The 17,336-nt window shown below is 45.5% G+C and overlaps 1 protein-coding gene across 1 annotated transcript in view; it reads right to left on the bottom strand.

Moving 5' to 3' along the window:
- Window positions 1-3,225: 3,225 nt before the first annotated feature.
- Window positions 3,226-17,336, bottom strand: part of LOC144162756 (ankyrin repeat domain-containing protein 13C) — a 41,046-nt gene continuing 26,935 nt past the window's right edge. Inside the window, exon 13 of the mRNA XM_077693402.1 lies at window positions 3,226-12,282. Coding sequence (XP_077549528.1) covers window positions 12,149-12,282 — 134 coding nt within the window. The 3' untranslated portion in view covers window positions 3,226-12,148. The remainder of the gene's footprint in view (window positions 12,283-17,336) is intronic.

The following is a 17,336-nucleotide window of genomic DNA, read 5'->3' as shown; positions in this document are numbered from 1 at the left end:
ATCTACACCCCACCACAACACAAGACGACGAGAGGGCGCCATTACCCTCAGACAGCTGCACCTACCCCACGGAACACTTCTCCATGCCATCTACTCAACAAAATACACACTGACCTGTCAACACTGCCCCGCACCCACTCTCTACAATATGCTGTAGGAGTGCCGACAATCACCATCTCTAACCCCCCTACCAAACCCGCCAGCCGACCAGGAATGACTGGTGGACAGGGCCCGCCGTGCGGCAAAGGACCAAGGCTTCCTTGGCTGGGGAGGCATCCCACAAGGGATAAATACAGTTCAATAAACGTTTTTTGCTTCCTCCTTGAAGAAACCTGCGTCGTCCTTGGCTACACGACAATATTCTGCAGCCGACACTAGCGGCAGGCATCGCTTGTTTTACGGCTCTTATATAATGCGTAAGGGAGATAGAACAAACACTTATTTTATGCAGAAGTCCAGACCAACACCCCCAACTTAAACAACCCTATTCAATCACTTATTTTATGCAGCAGACCAGACCAACACCCCCAACTTACACAACCCTATTCAATGCCCAATCTCTTCCAACCAATACATCTCCCTTCCCCCCGACCGGAGAAGTACGTGGAAGTGAGAACAGGCTTGCGGCTTGAATGGGGAGAGCATTTGATTGCATGAGACTGAGCAGCAACAGCTAGCCTAAGAAAAGCTCAACCACTCAATTCTCTTTTTTAAAGTCGAAGGCCTTAAAAACAATATTATCAAATGCCTCATCAAATGCGTCTCATCATATCTCATCAAACACAGAAAGTAACTGTAGTCATAGTTGTCGACAGTGGGGCTCTTCGATTTACACTCCCGGACTCACCGCGGATAGTTCGCGGTGAATCCGCGGTGAGTCCGAGGATTCCCCGAAGCTATAGGGATACACGGGAAAATCGAATGCCGGACTGCTTCTCGGGGAGTCCGTGGTGAGTCCGAGACTGTAAATCGAAGAGCCCCAGTGTCAACACCGCGACCGGCCGGTCGTGGTCAACACGAGGGCTTCCAAATGGCCGCCACTGTAGAGAGAAAATAAACTGGGTTTGTGTGAGATATGAATACGGGCTGCTGGCACAGCAGCGCTAGCCTGGCACTGTGCCAGAATATAACAACAATTAGCCAGTGAGGAGAGCTCCCACTGTGGTTAGCCAATTAGGAGAGTTCCGACTGTGGGGAAGTTGTCTTGTAAATTGCGGCCAGTTTGCTTGCCTAAAAAAGAGGAAAAATGAAGGAACCTCACACTAACGCGTAAGCCTAGCTTGAAGGTAGCGAAGCTGTATACAACCTTCACAACCGTCTCGAAGGCTAAAGTGCACGATTGCAGCCGATTTGCTTCTGCTTCGATCTCTGCCGGAACGACCTTTACACCATCATTGTAGCTATAAGTGCGAGCTTCTTTCTTCATTTCTTTCTTTTTTTGAAGTTATAAGCATTGGCCGTCAGCTCAAAGGGGTGTACGCTATGGCGTGTCTTTCTTGTTCCGAGCAAGTGTTTCCATGATTACGGCACAGTGGAGTTCTTTTTTTTTTTCTTTTTAGATGCGACGCTGAGAGGAGCATCTCTTGCCGGCGGCCCTGTCCTGCGTCCGTCGTCGTCGGCGTCCGCGTCCGCACAGCTGCGTCTCTCCTCCACTCACCCCCTCTCCTCTCTCCGATAGCGAACACTCTCGCCCAACATCTGCGGGCGCGTGGCGCAGCGCACTCTCACTCCGCCGGTGGGCGGCGCTGCGCGCGGCGCAAGCGCGCTGTGTGCATGTGCAGCGCCCTCTCTCTCCGCGGTCTCCTCTCCTTCGGGCGCGCTGCGCATATAAGCGGAGTGCCGCGCTCCGGCCGGTCTCTCAGTCGACGGTCGTCCACGCTACGCTTGCTCTCTCTCTCTTTCTCTCGCATTACCTGAAGATTGCTCACGCAATTCGAGTAATCGACCCAACGGAAACGCACAATGGAACCCCCTTCAGCGTCGCATTACACCAGGGTTCCCGCGAGGGGAGGTGGGCGTAATTTTTTGTCAATCTTGGCCAATCTCCTTAAGTGGGTATACGTGGCTTGACGAACGTGCGCAGGGGGTGCTGGGCGGTTGTCGCGAGGCACGCACTCACAAGCGCTAAGCATTTTATTGGTATTGTTAACTGCCGGGCGGCCGCCGCGCGGCCCGTGCTCACGTGCGCGCACTCGGCAATTTCTTGGTATTTTTAACTGCGGACACTAAAAATTATGACTTGCTAAACAGCTTCGCTGTTAAAAAGATTGGCGCAGCTTGCACTAGTGGTGAAGGCTGGAGGAACAGTGGAGCAGCGGGTCGACCTAGTTTCTTCTGGTTTCGCTAGGCTTTGCCAAGTTTTGTTAGTTTTTGTGATGTTCTTGCCAGGCTAGGCTAAGTGTTGAGGGGCGAGGTCAAATTTAGCCGGATTTGACAAGGACGTTCCGGACACTGCCACGGACCCAGGGGGGAAGAAGCTAGGTCGACCCTTTGCTTCGCTGTTGCTCCAGCCTTGCACTAGTGCAAGCTGTGACCATATTTTTTTCCATTTTAGAAGCCCAAGAAACACTATCACCTTTAAAATAGAATAGTTAGGGGTTGCACTTACGCATAAGCCCCTTCGAGCAGTGCGGAAGCCGGCTTCACTGTTATAATACCCTATCTGTGGTGGTGCACCCTTTACAGGCGGCAGTTTTTCTTGGTATTTATTTTTGCTAACGCCACCGGACCAAGCATAAACTTAAACAGCTCCGTTGTTAAAACGAAAGTAAAGACGGCACATCCCTGATCCAGCAGTGGATAAGTCTTTGATAATCACTAGATGTCACCTTCAAATCCCGTTAGAAAACTTCAGAACCAAAGGAATTTTGTGTTATTTTTTTCGACTCAACTGCGCTTTACTCCCCCACTACTACTGAGAGGATGCTTCGTCACACAAGGCCCTGATATTTTCTTACTGGCTTAGGACAAGTTTTTGGGATCTCTTAGACCTGATGGCACAATACCATAGAAAAAAAGACCTGGAGGTTTCGTTACAGGAGATTAGATTGACTTAAGACAGAAGTGCTTTACATAACGATGAAGGTACGCCAGCAGTTCTGCTTAGATCAAAAACCTGTATGCCCAAAAAATGGATATACTCACAAGCCTTCATAACTCCAAGCAGCCACGGTAGCTAATCTAGCATCATAACTGTCTATCTAATTAATCACAAGACACGGAGAGTCCAAAGGACAGGTTTTATTATCATTATTGCATTGACCAAACTTTTTATATTCAATCCAGGCTTAATCATACACAATTCAAAAACTCAACACACTCTCCATCGCCTGCTCTGTTCGAACCGTCGCAATTTACAGCACGGTATTTGTGCTACACGTCAACGTTCATCCAACAAGCAAACCAGATGAAATGCATTTTCCACAACTCGATGATGAAATGTTTCTCTGCGAGCGATGGTGGGTTCGGACGATTCGAAACGCTAATAAAGTTGCCGACCGAAGGGGTCCACTTTTGCGCCGGGGGTGAATGCTTTACAGGGCGAGAGGGGTCCTGTCTGTCTACGTTCGGATAATATTAAAATAAACATCTACCTTCGCATCATCAAAAAATAGTCAAAATAGTCGAGCTATGTACTATACTCCACTGCTTGATCCGAGTTGGGGGAAACGTGCAGGAAGTTTCTGCTTGACAAGGGGAAAGCGTGTTCCAGCATAGAGATTAAAACGGTACCAGAGAAGGCGTTGCGAGAATAACAAGAATAACAAGTTTTTGAAGGCAAGAGCTTTCAAGCAGTAAAACCATCTCGTTTGGCAAAGCAATGTTTAAGTATTTCTTACGATTCAAAAGCAGATGCCTTAATTTTTTCACTCCAGTGTAACCTATTTATACACCATTTTGGTAAATAAATGCGTGTAAAAAATTCCCTTAACACAAAATGTCATGGTTTACCACACAAAATCTCCAAATCCAGCTATTTGAAAACAAAATTGCACTACTGAGTTCTTGGAATTAAAGTAATCTTGCCGGCATCACGCCTCCCCTATCGAGCGAAACTGTGCACCAGAGTTGGGGATAAACACACCACTACCTGCTTACACAGCTTACGGGTAAAAGGGTTTCTTTTTGACTTTGAAATGTCTGCTTGAGTTTGCTTTTCCACCCGACTCGCCTTAAAATAACGCCGTTCTGTCTTTACACGCCTCGATCTGTTCTTTGATGCTTGGCGGAAGGTATTTGCATATGGTCTCTGGAATATATTACACCTTTGTACAACAATAGTTGACATGTACAAACAACACGTTTCCAAAAGAATATACCCAGCGGAGTTAGGCCTACTACGTACACCACTGGCTTTTTTGTTGCTCGCCGCTCTTGGCTAGGCTAGGGAAAAATTGGGTGCTTGTGTGTGTGTGGGTGGGTGCGCATTCTTCTAGGGACAACAGTGGGCTGAATTGTTTCCTCTGTAAGATCCGCCTCCAAAGCGGACGTCGCCACAGAGCAGCACGTAATACGGCGTAAACGCACAAAGCAGCATGCAAACCACATCAGAGCAGCAAAAAATACAGAGAGAGAGATAACAAAAAGTTTGCCGTATGAAGTAGCTCTGTGCAAGCTTAACTACTCCTTTTATCCAGCAAGACAAATGCCCAGAACTGCATGGACAGTTCTTTCATTTCAGTGTACCTTGGAAAATGTGGAAGGTGGCAGGCCCACATACCATCAATGGGGAAGGGACGGGCTTTTCAGCACCGCAGTGTACTTCATCGGAGCTTTTGTGCACTGACGGCCACTAACTTTTCACAGCAGTTCCTTTCTGACAACAGTCCCAACTGATGCTGTTGTGTCAGCAAGATGACACTTTAGTGACATGAACAAAACATGACTTGTCTTACACAAGCACACACAGCCTGCACATCGCAGCACACTGGTTACCCCTAAACTCGAAACAATCTGTGAATTGTTCAAACTTTTGCCACATTTGTGGTGTTCAGCACATAATGAAGAAACAAGCATCCACAAAACATCGCACAGGTCTCGCAAAGTGTGTGGCCTTCCGACACTATCCCAAATGGTCACAGTGCTGGAAACCCAACAATGTACAACCCATAAGATATTGTAGCCGTGAGCATGCATTCTACATCATAAAAAAACACAATGGCTTGAGACGGCTGCATTACATTGTCCTTTCTTCCGCTGGATGAGTTGTTATACCTGCTTTTTGTTATCTATTGAAAATAAGGTTGGCGACATGACATTGCCGGCTAAAATGTGTGTGTTGTCCCAGACTTTTGTACTGTGCATGTGAGCCCCCCCCTTTTACTGTCGTTATCCCACACAGGACAAAGCATTAACTTACAAGCTACCGTAGTCCCGTCTGACAGATTCAGAATGTACAATGGTGCTCAAGTAACTCAAATCTGAGTTTCACCTTCCCATCAGTTTACATCCATTACTAGAATCATGTGCAACAACCTGTGCTACCTAACAGCGACTAACCAATCATTGCGCTCAAAAACCATACGACACAGCATCACCTTTGCCTCAAAATCGTCCTGACAGGGTGCAAAATGTACACCTACAACACACCCCTTTTACACCAGTGCGAACCCGACTCTCACAAAACATGCACCCACTGTACCCCTCTCCCGGTTTACAATACACGCTACATCACTGGGCCTAAAACTGACCACACAAAAGTGCAACTTGGAGGGTCATCAAATGTTAAGACGATTTGTAAATCTTCACTTGTATACAACTATCCCTAATTACCTCCTCACGTCACATGGAAACTTCAGTTTTTGGCCACTTATAAACAATACCATGTGTGTACACTGTTGCCCAACAGCTGTGTTCGTCTCGAGGCTACTAGTTAACACCGTCCATTCACTCAGTGCGCCACAAAAATCAGCGTGAATGTGTCTTTGGTCGAGGTTAAGTTCCTTGAGTAACAAGAGAAAGGAATGGTGTTAGAGATGTACCTTGTCTGACTCGCTCACCACTCGAGCGTCCTCAACGGCGGTAGACTGGTGTAAAAGGACACAAACGTAAGGACGTCTACGAAAGCAATCTACCGTGCTGTTATGGAAAACACGGCAGGCTTCGAAAAGCAACGGTCGCCTGTACCGCCACGTTAACCGGTTATCGGGTTCTACGCGCTCCATGGAATACACATTGCCGCGCCTCTGTAGTCAACACCTGCAATAAATATGACGTAACGCTCACCAAGGACTAGACAGTAAGGAATCCCGTAGGCTTAATGAGTAGCCCCGCGAGACAAACAAAACATACTGCCTAAACAGCTAGGTAGTGAAGTTTCACGGAAGAATATACTTATACTAGAAATACAAAACACATGCAGCATATATCCAAAAGTCGGCAACGATGTTGTTAGACCGTTTGAAATGTCCAAGTTTAGCTAACTGTCAAACAATGCAAGTCAATTTATTAGGTTTTAACGAAACTCCAATTAAAATCACCACGCGAGAGAAAGTTAAGTGAAACGAATTCGGAGCTCCCAGAATGCACACAGATGGTGCTCTCCAAACAATGCATGTAAACGTTGATTGTTCATAAGACATGTTAACCAGGAAGTCAGAAATAATTTTAGATTGATGCAAACAACATCATTAGCAGAGATCTAGCCACAAAGCAAGGCCAGGTAATACAATTAGAGTAAATAGAGTAATGTACACACAACTAGTAAAGCAAACCCGTGTACAACGTTTCATTCAAAAAGCAATATGTACAGACGATGCTGAAGATTATGTGGCTTCTACGAAGGCAAACGAGAGCTTGAAGACAGCATCATGCCAGTCTTAAGGCGCAATACCTTAAGCAGAACATCATGTTACACACAAAGATCTTAATGTAAGAGAAGCAACGCCTCTGGGGACCTGGACACAGGTTAACAAGGTTTCGCCTAAAAAGCTAAGCAGTATTAACGACAATGTTTAAATCACAAGACAACAAAAAATGTGTGTTTTAGAGACTATCCCAGTTTCTAGTCTATGGCAGTACAGTCGGAAAACCGGGATTTTTCATGAGTTACTCCATAAATGCGTTCGGAGGGAGGGAGTACTTAAAGTGGGAAAGCCAGGCTTTTTTAAAAGCATGGCCTTGAATATATTGTGTACAAGAAACTGTTTCTTCGCCACATATACTGAGCCACTCACAAAAAAAAAAAAAAAAAGAAGAAAGCGACAACACCCTGTGAACAGCTGTTTAGAAACGAAAGTGGTTTTCTGAGTACTTCAATAACTACGAACCGTGTAAGGTATTAACTTCCCTTCAACGCAAAAATATCCCCACTTTAATCTTGCAAGAAAGCAGTAAGAATGCCTACAGGTCTTTCCAGCCACTGTGCAAATAAATACGAAACTTAGAAATGCCCTCCGGAGCAGGTTCACATGTACACCACAGGGCAATGGCGTTTAAAGGGGCCCCGAAACAGTTTTCGAACGTAACGAAATAAGCGCGCCCAGCCATAAACGTGTAGCTAGTGCCATCCAAGCCCAATGGTGAACTGATATATGCGCGGGGAAGAGCAAATTTCCCAAAAGACTGTTCCCTTTTTTCCCGCCCCTACCACAGGCCGCCATCCTGTTCTGTAGGTTCATCCCCACTGGATGCATGCGTATCAAAGATTCGACAGCCACGATAATGAACAGCCCTATCGAGAGACAAAGCAGAGAGCCAACCCTGAATCATCGCTCAATGCTGTAGCAGCTTGCACAGTGCCTCCATCCGCATCAGAACAGAGGAAAGCTAAACAACCACTGCGCCCGCTTAAGTTGTGACGGCCTAAGTGGGGTGGTATTGCTACACCACATACTGTGCTTTGTTCTCCGAGCGTGACATGCAGTGCGAGGCATCTCTAAAAGGGTACACGGTGTACTTAACCGAGGCGAGCGAACAAGCATGCAAAAAAGCAAGGAAGCAAACAGTTGGCTTTGGGCGTCAAACCCGCCCCACTCAAAAATGTGTACAGCCCTGCCACACTTGGTAGTTACAACAGGCGTAAGATTTGATGTTCCCGGGGCAAAACCTTAAAACTTGTGCGCCCATCTTGTACCAAAAAAAAAAAAAAAGAGGGAGAGAGAAAAAAAAGAAAAGAAGAAAGCATGTGCTTTACGAGTCGGCAGTAGTCTGATTATACGGGGACAGTGTGTTGGAAAGGCCATGAGCTGCACTTGCTGCAGTTATTACGCACTCACCATTAATTATTACTTCACGCACCGTATTTTGAAGGACAATGACCAAAAAGAGAGAGCTTTCGAGAGAATAGCCTATCAACAAAATCCAAACTGCAATGGAGACGAGGAGCTAATAAGCTCTATTGGGCCCTTTAAAGCCATATCTTTAATATATTTGTCTGAAACGGAGAGCATGTTGACTTAAAGTGGAGCCCATATGGCACCGGGCATTGTGCGCAACACAGTGTTTATCGTCTAGTCCCTTTCCCGTTGCTCAAGTGTAGTTGACAGTAAGGTTGAAAATGTGGTTTGCACGCAGCTCAGTTTGCACATGCATGCAATTTGACAGCGGATGTATTCAGCCAGCGAATGAGGAAATCATTTGTTACGGTTAAAAAGGGACACTGGTCCTTTGAGGTGGAAAGCGACCACGAAATTCTTGCTTGATAGTGTTTTTTCCCTCAATTTAACTAAATTGAGGAAAAAAAACTAGCCCTGAATTTTTTGTCTTTATCGAAAAGATTTTTTCTGTGTGTTTTCTTTAATATTTGTACCCTATAAGCTTACGAACGAAAAATCCAGCTTGTGCTGTGAGTAATTAGTGATTTACAAACATGACATCTAATTAGGTCATCATGCAATTAAAATAAAAAATTACAGCTGAAAAAAAATTTTTTCGCTTGTTTTCATAATTTTTAGAAAGCACCGAGCCCACATACAAAAAATAAAACTGGTAGTGCAAGTATTTCTAGATTTACGGTCAAGCAATCAAACTAGGACTTCAGTCTTTGGTGTCACTCTGACTTTAGTTTGGTCTTCACTGCAATGCCTTCCTCTTTCTAGCACTCAACTTTAGCCAAAAACGAAGAATGGTGATATCTATTGAAAGAGGCATCCCTGAAAAGCTATTTCCAAGAAAACTAGCTGTTTTTGTTTTGTTCTCAAATTTCTAGAAGACTTTTTGGTGATGTTTTAAATATAGGACACCATGGCCAGAAGGGTTAGCTAAACTCTCTAAAACTACTACAATCGTACCCTGGAAACATTTATGTACACATCTTTTGGGCAATTCACTGCAGTCTTTCCGACCAAAAATTATTAATAGACAATTTTAGGGAATAAATAAAAAGAGCAAATATAACCAACTGAAACAAAAGTCGCCCAACTAGGTTATTGATAGCCAAACTTATCAACTATTGCCTGTGGTGGGAAACAAAAAAAGTATGTAAAAAACTAAAAATGACTTTACAAAAAAGCAAGGATCTACCTAAACCCAACACACTTACATGCGCAAGTAAAAAATGTATTTTTATTAAAAACAAGAAAAAGTGATCCTAAACTACCGAAATCACAAATGTGAACCAAATTTCGTTCCTTCACGCGATAACTCGGAAACAAAACAGAAAAATTTAAACACTTTACAAAGGTCCATTTAATCTAATTTATGTTCAAACAAAATGTTCATAACCGATTGCGCGCAAGCCGCCAAGCTGAAAAAGACTGTAGATGCCAGAAATTGCCTGTCATTAGCGACATATTTACAATTTTTGAGATTTTTTTTGTAAAATAAATTTGCAAGTAATGGTATGCGCAAGATCAATCAAAAACTAGCAAAGAAAACAGTGTACGTGGATGTTCTATCTCTCAAGGAATCCCGCTGTACGACTTGCACAGTTGTGGCTGTGTTTGAAGTTTATTAATCAGGTGAAGCAATTAGATCTGGCTGCATTTTCAAAGTTTATCAATCATCTGAAGCGATAATGCTAAGCCAGAGGGACACATAACTTTACCCCCTTTTGCCTAAACAAAACGGTGCACAACTAAATTTAATGCAACACTAGTATCCCAAGTACACATTATATGTATCATTACAATTAAAACGTTGCCCATAAGCTTGTTTAATCAGAGTACAGAAATATTCCACACACATATACGGGTACGAAGAACTCTTCGAGGAGTTACGACAACTGTTCCTCTCAAAACGTTCCATAAAGATTTATATGTCCTTAGATAATAGGCTATAGAATGTGACAACGTTCTCCCGATAGCAAAGAAGTATGCCACCCAGAACAAGGCGGTGGGAACACGCCAATAATCCAACGCATTGCGTAAAATTACACCTCCCAAACTAACACAGTTAAGATTAAAACTGCGATTTAGCTGCCCTCTCCCCTTTTTTTCAAACACCCGAAGCCAGCATTGACATGTTACGTTATAAAAACTTCATAGCACACTCGATTTTAATCCTATTCCTGAAAAAATAAATAATTTGAATGAACACGTTTGCAACAAATTACATTATACTAATTATATGAAACAAATTTAAAGCACACAGCCTAGCTAACAAAAATAGCTAAAGGACCAGTGCGTCCGTCTTAACCGTCAATATCGTGGCAAAACCAGTACCATACAATAAGCTTAAATCGAGAGATGGGCAGAGGCTAGTTTCATTTCGTGGACACGGCCAGTCGATCCAGGAGATATTTACAGCTCGCCAGCTTCCCTGCAAGCCACATTAAAACAAGTACATCTAATGGCATCAGTGCACTACTCCAAGCAATTCAGGTCTATACATACACAGGTTACAAAGGGAAGTGTGAAAGAATCTAAGGCAAACCTCGCACAAATTTTTGTGTCCACGAAAAGGGCTCGTCATAGTACCAACCCCTAGGGAACGCCGAAATATTCCGGCGAGGAACTTACTACTGAACGTGCGAATCAACTCAGGGCCGCACTCGGAACGCGCTAGCATATTTACAGGCACAATATTTCTCCTCCGAATAAACTTATTCGCTTAAGATAGCACCTACGGTAAACGCCCCGCCCTGCTGAGTGTCGCTGTTGCCTGTGCCCTGTAATTTTTCGTGAGACGTTTGTTGTAGCGAAAATAATTTGCCCGCCTGATACGACTCATCCCAATACTTTTACAATGTTGGCACTGTAGTTCCAGGTATCCGGTTCAGACGCAATCTAACTGCACACAGAATCTGAGCTAATGAAAGCTCCTTGATATAAGACATCGGAAATCAGCCCACAACCCACTCAAAGATCACTGCGCCAGCTTCGAATGTTCGCAAGTCGTAAAATACTGCCTCCATTGGTCCATCAAGACGCAAGGTCAGTTGCAGTGAGAAGTGACGCGCCTATATCAAATAGCATCGTGTACAAGCCCCACGAGCCTCAGAACTCAAAAAGGCTAAACGCGCACAGCACTCAACGGCACCGCGGTCAACTGAGCAGCGTTATGGTGCAGCGAAAAGGCCGAGCTGGCAATTAAGTCCATGCAACCTGTCACAGGGCACGGAAGTGCACGGCGAATACATGGTGCAAGCGGCAAAAGGCTACATTCATCCCAGAAGACGAGAGCGGCGACGGGAAGCAACTACCCGCGTGGTGCGAAAATGTGGCCATGCATAAAAACTCAAAAAAAAAAAAAAGACGAACGAGGATTAGGATGTAATCGTGGCTCCACGGCCAGCATGGTTCCACATGAATCGTCGTGCTCTACCAGCACTGCCGGCACCATTGTCCGAGGAGAAAAAATGCCAGTGGATCGGAGGAATACGAGGCGACGGAGACTGGTGATCCGAAGACGGGCGAGACGGGGGTAAAAAAAAAAAAAAAAAAACACGGTACGAGCGCTCCGACATGCGGGAAGGGAGTGGCGGCTTCACGCACGTTGGGGTTGACGAGGGGAATAGGCAGACGTCCCTCCCTCCATCCATCCCTCCAGAGGAGGAAAGAAATCGTCACACGTCGAAGACAACAGACAGCGTCGAGGAGAAGGTGCTGCCGTGTCCTAGCGTGAGGGGAATGTCCAGGGTGACCACTTCGACGCAGACGGGTGCCCGGTGGCCGCCGCGAGAGGCAGGGAGGAAGCGGCGAGACCGGCGGGTGGTTAGGACGACACGGTGGCCCTCCCCGAGGGTGACCAGCAGCAGGTCGTCCAGGCATCATAAGTCGGGGAAGCGGTTGCGGTCCTCCACATAGTTGGCCGGGATCTCGAACAGCGCCTCGTCGATGTTGTCCCGGAACTCAAAGTCTTGAAAGGTGATGCGTGCTGTCACCGTAGGCAGGATCGGGATGTCTGCGCGACGTCGTATAATTAATACAAGACGTGTCAGCAAACCACTGCGCTGTCTGCTTCTGTAAGTTAGCAAACACCGTGACTTTACTGAGGGGAGCTTGCAGACAAGGTAGAAAAAAATCGCCGAAATTTTTGAAATGAAAATTGTCGGATAAATACACAATGCACGTTCCAAGTTGGCTTCACTACTATGCACAAATGCATGGCTCAGAAGACTTATTTTTTTTCAGGGGAAATGTAATGAGTTTTATGTTAAAGTACAAAGGCCCTAATTCCCTTCATTAAATACCTCCAAAGCACGCATTTATCCCTATGGAACGTTTGAAGCACCTTTAAAGATGGCTTCACTGCTTTACTCACATACAGTGCTGACAAGACTCCCTTTAGGAGCAATTGAGGAGGATTTATACGAAAATATGAAGGTCATGGGGTCGTATATTGAATGAATGAATAAATTTATTATAGAAGGGATGGCACTCTGGCCTGTTGGGGGAAATAGGGGAAGGGGTTCAGGGTCGATAAAGCTTAAGTTCTGTTGACAAGGTAAGCTTCCTTCACGAAGGCCCACAGTCCAAGTAGCACATCGTTGGCGTTATTCCTTGGATAAAGCCAATCCTGCAGAGATGTGACGCCAGGGGGCTTGTGTCGTGCTCGGACGCAAGGTGGAGGCAAAACATGGCTCGACCAATTGACACCAACGTGGAAAAAACTACTACACTTGATCAAGCGCATCTCTAACAAGTTTGGGGGCGCCACAAACGACGTTGCACGTACACTAGTGCAAGCAGTTCTGATATCGAAGGCATGTTACGGAGCCATTCACTACCGCCTTACTCAAGTGCAGATGAGCAAATTGGAAAGTTTGTACCTGCAGGCCCTGAGGGTAATCACCGGGCTACCCCACCATACTAAAATAGAAGAGCTATACCGGTACAGCCAGCTTCCTCCACTCCATAAAATTGTAACTCACCGGACACAAACGGATCACGACAGGCGCCTACTCACACCCCAAGGTCAACGTCTGTTGGAACTCGACGACCGCTCCTTCAAAGCTACAGCGTTCGAACCAACTATACCTCCATGGGAAGATGTACTGGTTACCCACTCGAAGCCGTTACCAACAAAGACCCACAAGACTAGCCACACCCATCAACGAAAGACACAAGCGACTGTCACGTGCAATGTGCAATCAACAGGAGCTACTATTTACACAGATGGGTCCATGGACGAAACTCGCCTCCTCATAGCACTTGCTGCAACCGACCTAAGCCGAACGAGCACGAAGTGTTTCTCAATTAATGATCTCATTTCCACTACTGAACTCGAACTGCAAGCCATCCTCCTAGGTGCCCAGATGATCCCAGACGTTATAGCTGAAAATACAACTCGAGTTATAATCTTCACGGATAGCCTCGAAGCCATCAAAGCGTTACGCACCCCGCCACGACGACACACTACACCTCATCGTATAAAAGAACTCTGTGGAACCTTCCAGCGTGACCATAACATCGACATACAAGTGCAGTGGATACCTGGCCACACAGGTAACCCCGGGAATGAGGAGTCCCATAGGCTCGCGAGGGAGACAATTCTCAACCACCCCTCGGAGTCTGCAGCGCCTTCTCTTTCACATAACCCTTCCCCTGAGGAACGCAGGAAGACACTTCGACAAGAAAGCAAGAAAGACCTCAGAGCAACGATTCCCGAGCTACAGCACCCGATACCCCGCAACATCCCACGAGCTGCACAAGTTCTTCTAACAAAGGCCCGCACGGGTTACGCCCTTACGGAAGACATCGTAGCGCGCTGGGAACACTACCACCAACACAAGAACGCACAAGTTCCACCAGACCGGCTTCTGTGCTCCCTGTGCCACCAAGATAGACCGACAATCAGCCACTTGCTGTGGTCGTGTAGGGTCCTGGAAGGGTCGTATATTAAATACCTTCATAAGATCCCATGCATCTCTATGCAGCATTGTGCACCATTGTACACCAGGACAGCTTCGCTACCAAACGAAAATGCATTGCTGGTATTTAATTTTTCTAGGGGCGATCCTTCCACTGAGAAACGGCTTTGGTCAGAAGAGCTGCTACGTCCGTGAACAGGAAGTCTTGTTGTCACTTATTTGTTACTCTTTTAAACTTCTAGTTTTGCACCTCTCTCCTCCACAGCAGAGCACCCATAAAACCTGCCCTCGCTCTTTTGTTTTCTTCAGTTTGGCGCGGGCTCCACGGGTTGAAGGGTGGGAGAAGTGGTAGCTTTATCCGGGTGTCTTTTTTTTTTCTCCCTCCCTCCCTTCCTCCGTGGTGCGAATTCACTTCACGCTGTGGTTTCCTTTATTTTTCTTTCCTGCTAGTTGCATAAATGCCCAGCTGCACCCTGCCAAAGACTGCCATGTTTGCTACACAGAACCGCCAGCAGTGAAGGTGACCCTGAAGGTTGTTCGTCTTAACCAAATAGTACACAAGGCTGTTTGTCTTAAGTGGCTTTTTTTTTTTTGCATTGGGTCGATGGAAAACCAAACAAACGTTCCCACGTTGTTAGGCATAAGCGAGAATTCGTCTTAACCGAGTTCCTCTTTACAGGAGTTCACTGTATTTCGCATACCACACAGTCTAAACACTAGGGCTTTGCGTCGGTCAAAAATTTTAGCCTAATTAATCGGCACGCTTTAATCAGTTAATTGACTGATTAATCGGTTTCCTCGGTTTGACAAGAAAAATGATAAATCATATTATAGGTATAATCATAACAGTGTAAAAATTAAAAAAAAAAAGATTATATGCTCCTCAACCCGTTCAGAGATTCCAGATGAGTTAAGGAGATCTTCATCACGGCCCTGAAAGCGGGCGAAACGCTTACGACTTTGATCGTCATTCACACTACGTATTTCTAGAATCAGGACGCAGCGCCAATTAATAGTGTTTACTTATGCCAGAGTTAGTTTATACAACGGCAAAATGGTGTGCGTGACGCCTCGCCACTTTTTGTACCGTGTAAATTTGTATTAAGAGTAGCCATTTTCCTGTCTGTCTTGAGTATGAGCTTGCAGTTTTAATCACTACCATTTCTGAGCATACAGTCGAATCCCACTACAATGCAAATTGATGGGACGGGCAAAAAATTTTGTTGAAGCGGAAATTCGTTGAGGCGAAATCTGCCCCAACACCCTACTGAAGGGCAAGAAAAACAGCCCCGCATATTATCCACATCACTGACCGTATAAAGCAGTGTTTACAAAACAGAGTGATGCGCAACTACGTTGTGTTTATTCGGATAGCAAACGTTACCAATAAGTACAGTTAAACCTCGATGTAACAAACTTCAATGTAACGAGACCCTCGATGTAACGAACCACGGAATTTTTTGTAACTTCAAGTGTATGCACACCATGTATTCTCACCCTCTGTGTAACGAAGTCCCGTTGGCGCAAATTTCAATGTAACGAAGTTTCACGGAGATTCAGGCACGAAATTTTGGTTGCAGAAGTAGATTATGGGAGACGCAAGCGCCGAAACGGGGTCTCAATAAAACGCGAACGGCGACACGGGCTGCCCAACACCACGAATGCAGCGAGCCACGGAGTCCGTGACCGGGCTCCTTGCCTGCAAACTGCGTGGCGTGCATACACAGCTGGCACACTGTTTCTGTTTCTGACGGAGCTTCATCGTCTACGCGGTCATCAGCGGGAACCACATGGAGCATTTTCTCCCTGTAAAAACGTGCCCCGCAAGCCACAGGCGCGCTGACGCAGCCGCGCAGACCACCCGCAGGATGCGAGTAGCTCCAGCGACCGCATCTAACCGCTCACTGGTTAGGGTTAAATCCTTGCAAATTCGTATTGCACTTTCGTTTTCACTATTATCCTCAATTTGGCGCGATCTGCGCATTGTAGCGCAATTAAATTGTTAACTGTATACCCTGAACGATGTGTATTTCAACTTTTCGATGCGTTATCAAGTAACAGCCTGTGACTGTTAGTTGATGGTTCTAAAAAAAAAAACGCAGAATTTTTTTTTAATCTGTAAAGACGATGATGCAATAAAGCCAGAGGACGCAGGTGCAGTCATCGGCCACAGCAGGAATTGAAAAAGAAAAAGAAAGAAAAACAACAATAATAAATAGAAAATAAATACTGTTCGTGAGAGTCAGGCGGCGTATGCTTACAAAGACTGGACGACCAAAGCTTCATGACCAGTAAAAGCATTGAAGGACTGTGATGTTACGAACCAAATATGTGGTAGGAGTTGCGAATACAGTTGAACCTTGATATAACAAACCTCGATTGAACGAAATTCGCGATATAACGAATTTTTTCAAGTTTGCCATCAAAATTTCGCTAAATGCATGTACTTTTATCTCGATTTTACGAAGTAATTTCGTGCGGCGCTTCCGATTTAACGAAGTCATGGCGAGAAAGGAAGAACGAAATTCCGGTCGAGGCACGTTTTATTTTGCCTCTCAGAGCCTACATTGAAAACATTCAGTACTCACATTAACTCCTAAAAGGATAAAATAAAAGAAAAGCGGTGAATTATGCAGTTGACAACAATTAAAAGCGATGAAAGAAGCTGCTCAAAAACCGCTACCGGCCACGGACAGTTTAATAGTGCGGCCACCATTTTGACGTCTCCATCGTTGTTTACACCAGCGCCCTCTATGCTTAGGCTGCCGAAGCCTACTTCAAGTGTTTTTTCTACGAGTCCTTGCTCACGGTGGTTGTGCTCGCTAATAACCACACTAATATTTTGTTCGTGCATCATTAGGTGGGTCTTATAAGCAGCATGAGCACTCCAAGAGAAAGAAAAGTGTTCCGAAAAAGAGCCTGAGGAAGTGTCGGTGAAACCGAAGGCCACCGAAGTGATGGATGCCATCAACGTTCGGCGAGGCATGCAGGCACACGTGAATGTTTAAGAGCAAGCCTTGTTAGCGCTGTCAGCATACGAGCGTCCCGTAAAGCCCACCCTGGTCAAGAAACGCCAAGCACTGCTTACGGACTTCACTACGGCTTGAACATCGAGTGCTGGTGGCAATAAATTGCTCTCCGAACG

This window comes from Haemaphysalis longicornis, unplaced genomic scaffold (assembly GCF_048455015.1).
Source record: "Haemaphysalis longicornis isolate Haplotype H1 unplaced genomic scaffold, Haemaphysalis longicornis Haplotype H1 scaffold_12, whole genome shotgun sequence".
NCBI lineage: Eukaryota > Metazoa > Arthropoda > Arachnida > Ixodida > Ixodidae > Haemaphysalis > Haemaphysalis longicornis.
The sequence above is the reverse complement of the archived record's forward strand: the minus strand, read 5'-3'. Positions and strand labels throughout refer to the sequence as shown.